General features: G+C 41.7%; 1 protein-coding gene across 1 annotated transcript in view; it reads left to right on the forward strand.

The window, feature by feature from the left end:
• Positions 1-646: 646 nt before the first annotated feature.
• LOC145397992 (glutamate receptor ionotropic, delta-2-like) overlaps positions 647-2,935 on the forward strand; it is a 173,997-nt gene continuing 171,708 nt past the window's right edge. Inside the window, exon 1 of the mRNA XM_080270960.1 lies at positions 647-673. Within this exon, the coding sequence (XP_080127086.1) occupies positions 647-673 (27 nt within the window). The remainder of the gene's footprint in view (positions 674-2,935) is intronic.

Here is a 2,935-nt window from a genome sequence, read left to right on the forward strand (position 1 = left end):
CTCCTCTTCCCTTTCCATTTTCCTTTCCCCTTTCCCTTCCCTTTCCCTCCTTTCCTCACATCACGGGGCTGTGGGGAGGAAGTGCGGAAATGATGAGGGGTGAAAGATGTGCTAGGGAGCGGCTCCTCCTCGCCTCCCCATTACCTCACACCACGTTCCCACACTGCCTTCCTCACACCATGACTTTCACTTTCACCGCTCACTCCCGCCACACCACTTTCTCTTTCACCAGTCACTACTGCCACACCACTACCACCTTCCCCATACAAAGCACTAGGCCCATACCTATGTCTCCTCCTCGCCGCCCTTTCAGTTTCACATGAGAAAATCCTCTCTCTCCCGAGCCACGAGGTAGCACCACGTCCCATGGCTCTGTCCTCGTCCTCATCCTCGTCCTCCCTTTCCTTTAGGGGCTGGAGAGAGGTGCATGCATGTAGTTGGTGCAGGCTGGCTCTTTCTAGCCTCACAATACATCACATATCGCCACTTCCTCGGAGACGGTACTTCCTCATCACCGCTTCTCGTTTCGTCCTCAGGAAGCATGTAATCCTTGACTGCCACGTTGTTATCAAGTAGGGAATTGCTGTTGCCTGTGAAGGCATCCAGGGTGGCTTGAATGTCAGCGTCAGAGAGACCTCGGCGCACTATGTCCATTCAGGGTCACTGCTACAAGGTGAGTGACTGAGACAAGGAAGCGCGTGGGTCACACTGGGCCAGGGAGTGTCACCGCCTGGTGGCGGATTAGGGAAAGTGTCCCTTGCCTACGTACCAAAATTCACATGCGAGATTTGAAAACTGAGCAAATGGTGGACCTTGCAATTACAAAACGAGTGGATACATCATCGGGTGTCACCGTGACAAAACGTGGTGACGTATCCATACGTCAACGGGACTCCTCGGATTAATAACTGCTGGCTTAGAAGTAAAATAGGTAGAAGGCAGTGACACCTATGAAGATAAAGGACCTAAATAATTGGAAAAAGCTCACAGTAACAGGTGCCAACGGTTGATGCTGAGTAATGGGGGAGGGATCCAAGGGTGAGAAGTTAAGGCTGGGACTTTCCTCCAACTCCTCGTTGCTGGTGCTAGTCGCTCAGCACCCTCACAGTTTATTCTAAGGGACCTGGCAGTTGAATGGTCTACACACACACACACACACACACACAAGAAATCCTTGAGTCAAGGTAAACTACCTGATATTTGGAAAAAAGCAAATATTGTCTCCTTATTCAAGAAAGGAAACAGACAAAATCCACTCAACTACCGACCAGTATCACTGACCAGTGTTGTAAGCAAGGTATTAGAAAAGCTTATAAGAAAAGCTTGGGTAAATCATCTAGAAGAACACAGTATGATAACAGAAAGACAGTTTGGTTTCAGAAAAGGAAAATCATGTGTTACTAATCTGTTGAGCTACTATGACAGAGTAACAAACACAATACAGGAAAGGGAAGGATGGGTGGACAGTATCTATTTAGATTTCAGAAAGCTTTTGACACAGTACCACACCAAAGACTTTTATGGAAACTGTACCATCAAGGAGGAATTCGAGGCAAACTGTTTTGTTGGATGCAAGACTTTCTCATAAAAAGAGAAATGAGAACAGTACTAAGAGGAAACTACTCATCATGGAAAGAAGTGACTAGTGGAGTACCACAGGGTTCAGTGCTGGCACCAATCATGTTTTTAGTGTATATAAATGATATAAACAGTAACACTGGAAATGAGAGCTATATGAATATGTTTGCAGATGATGCAAAAATACAAAGGAGAATTACTAACACAGACTCTTGTAAAGAGCTACAAGAAGAATTAAATAAACTTCATGAATGGAGTAGTACATGGCAAATGGAATTCAATGTGGACAAGTGTCATGTAATCAAGTTTGGTTAAAGTGGAAAAAGACTTGATTGCGATTATAAGTTAGGAAATAAAACCCTATACACATCAGAAAGAGAGAAAGACCTAGGTGTGATTATCAATAACAGACTATCTCCGGCTGACCACATCAGCGAGAAGGCACGGAACATGTATACACTGCTTGCAAATATGAGAATAGCATTCACATACATAAATGAAGACATGCTAAGAAGATTAATAACATCATTCATTAGACCAACCCTGGAATATGCATCAGTAGTCTGGAGTCCTCATCTCAAAAAGCACATAGACAAGATTGAAAAAGTTCAAAGGGCCGCTACAAGATGGACACCAAGCTTAAGGGACCTAAGCTACGAAGAAAGACTAAATAAACTGAATCTACCAACACTACAGGAGAGAAGGAAAAGAGGTGACATGATAATGCTATATAAGTGCATATCAGGGAAGGAGAAAATAGACATAAATGATTACTTAACATATGGAGAAGCATCAGCAAGTGGACACTGCAAAAAACTGCATAAGAAGAGAGGTGATAAAGACGTAAGGAAATTCAGTTTCCCAGACAGAGCAATTGATCAATGGAATGCACTACCGAATGAAATAGTGTGTGCCAAAACATTTCACAAATTTAAGGATATGTACGATAAATATGGATTAAGACACGGGACAGTACGAGCTTGACTCATTCCTGTAAAGATACGATTAGGTAAGAACACACACACACACACACACACACACACACACACACACACACACACACACACACACATATATATATATATATACAATATATATATATATATATAGATAGATAGATATATATATATATATACATATATATATATATATATATATATATATATATATATATATAGATTGATAGATAGATAGATAGATAGATAGATAGAGAGGGAGAGAGAGATCGACAGATAGACAGATAGATAGATAGACAAATATAGATAGATAGATAGATAGACATATAGATAGATAGATAGATAGATAGACAGATAAATAGATAGATATATTGGTGGTAGGTGAGGGCGCTCAACATCCA

The sequence above is a fragment of the Coenobita brevimanus genome, chromosome 44 (assembly GCF_032717465.1).
Source record: "Coenobita brevimanus isolate Jiangsu-jjx chromosome 44, ASM3271746v2, whole genome shotgun sequence".
Taxonomy (NCBI): Eukaryota; Metazoa; Arthropoda; class Malacostraca; order Decapoda; family Coenobitidae; genus Coenobita; species Coenobita brevimanus.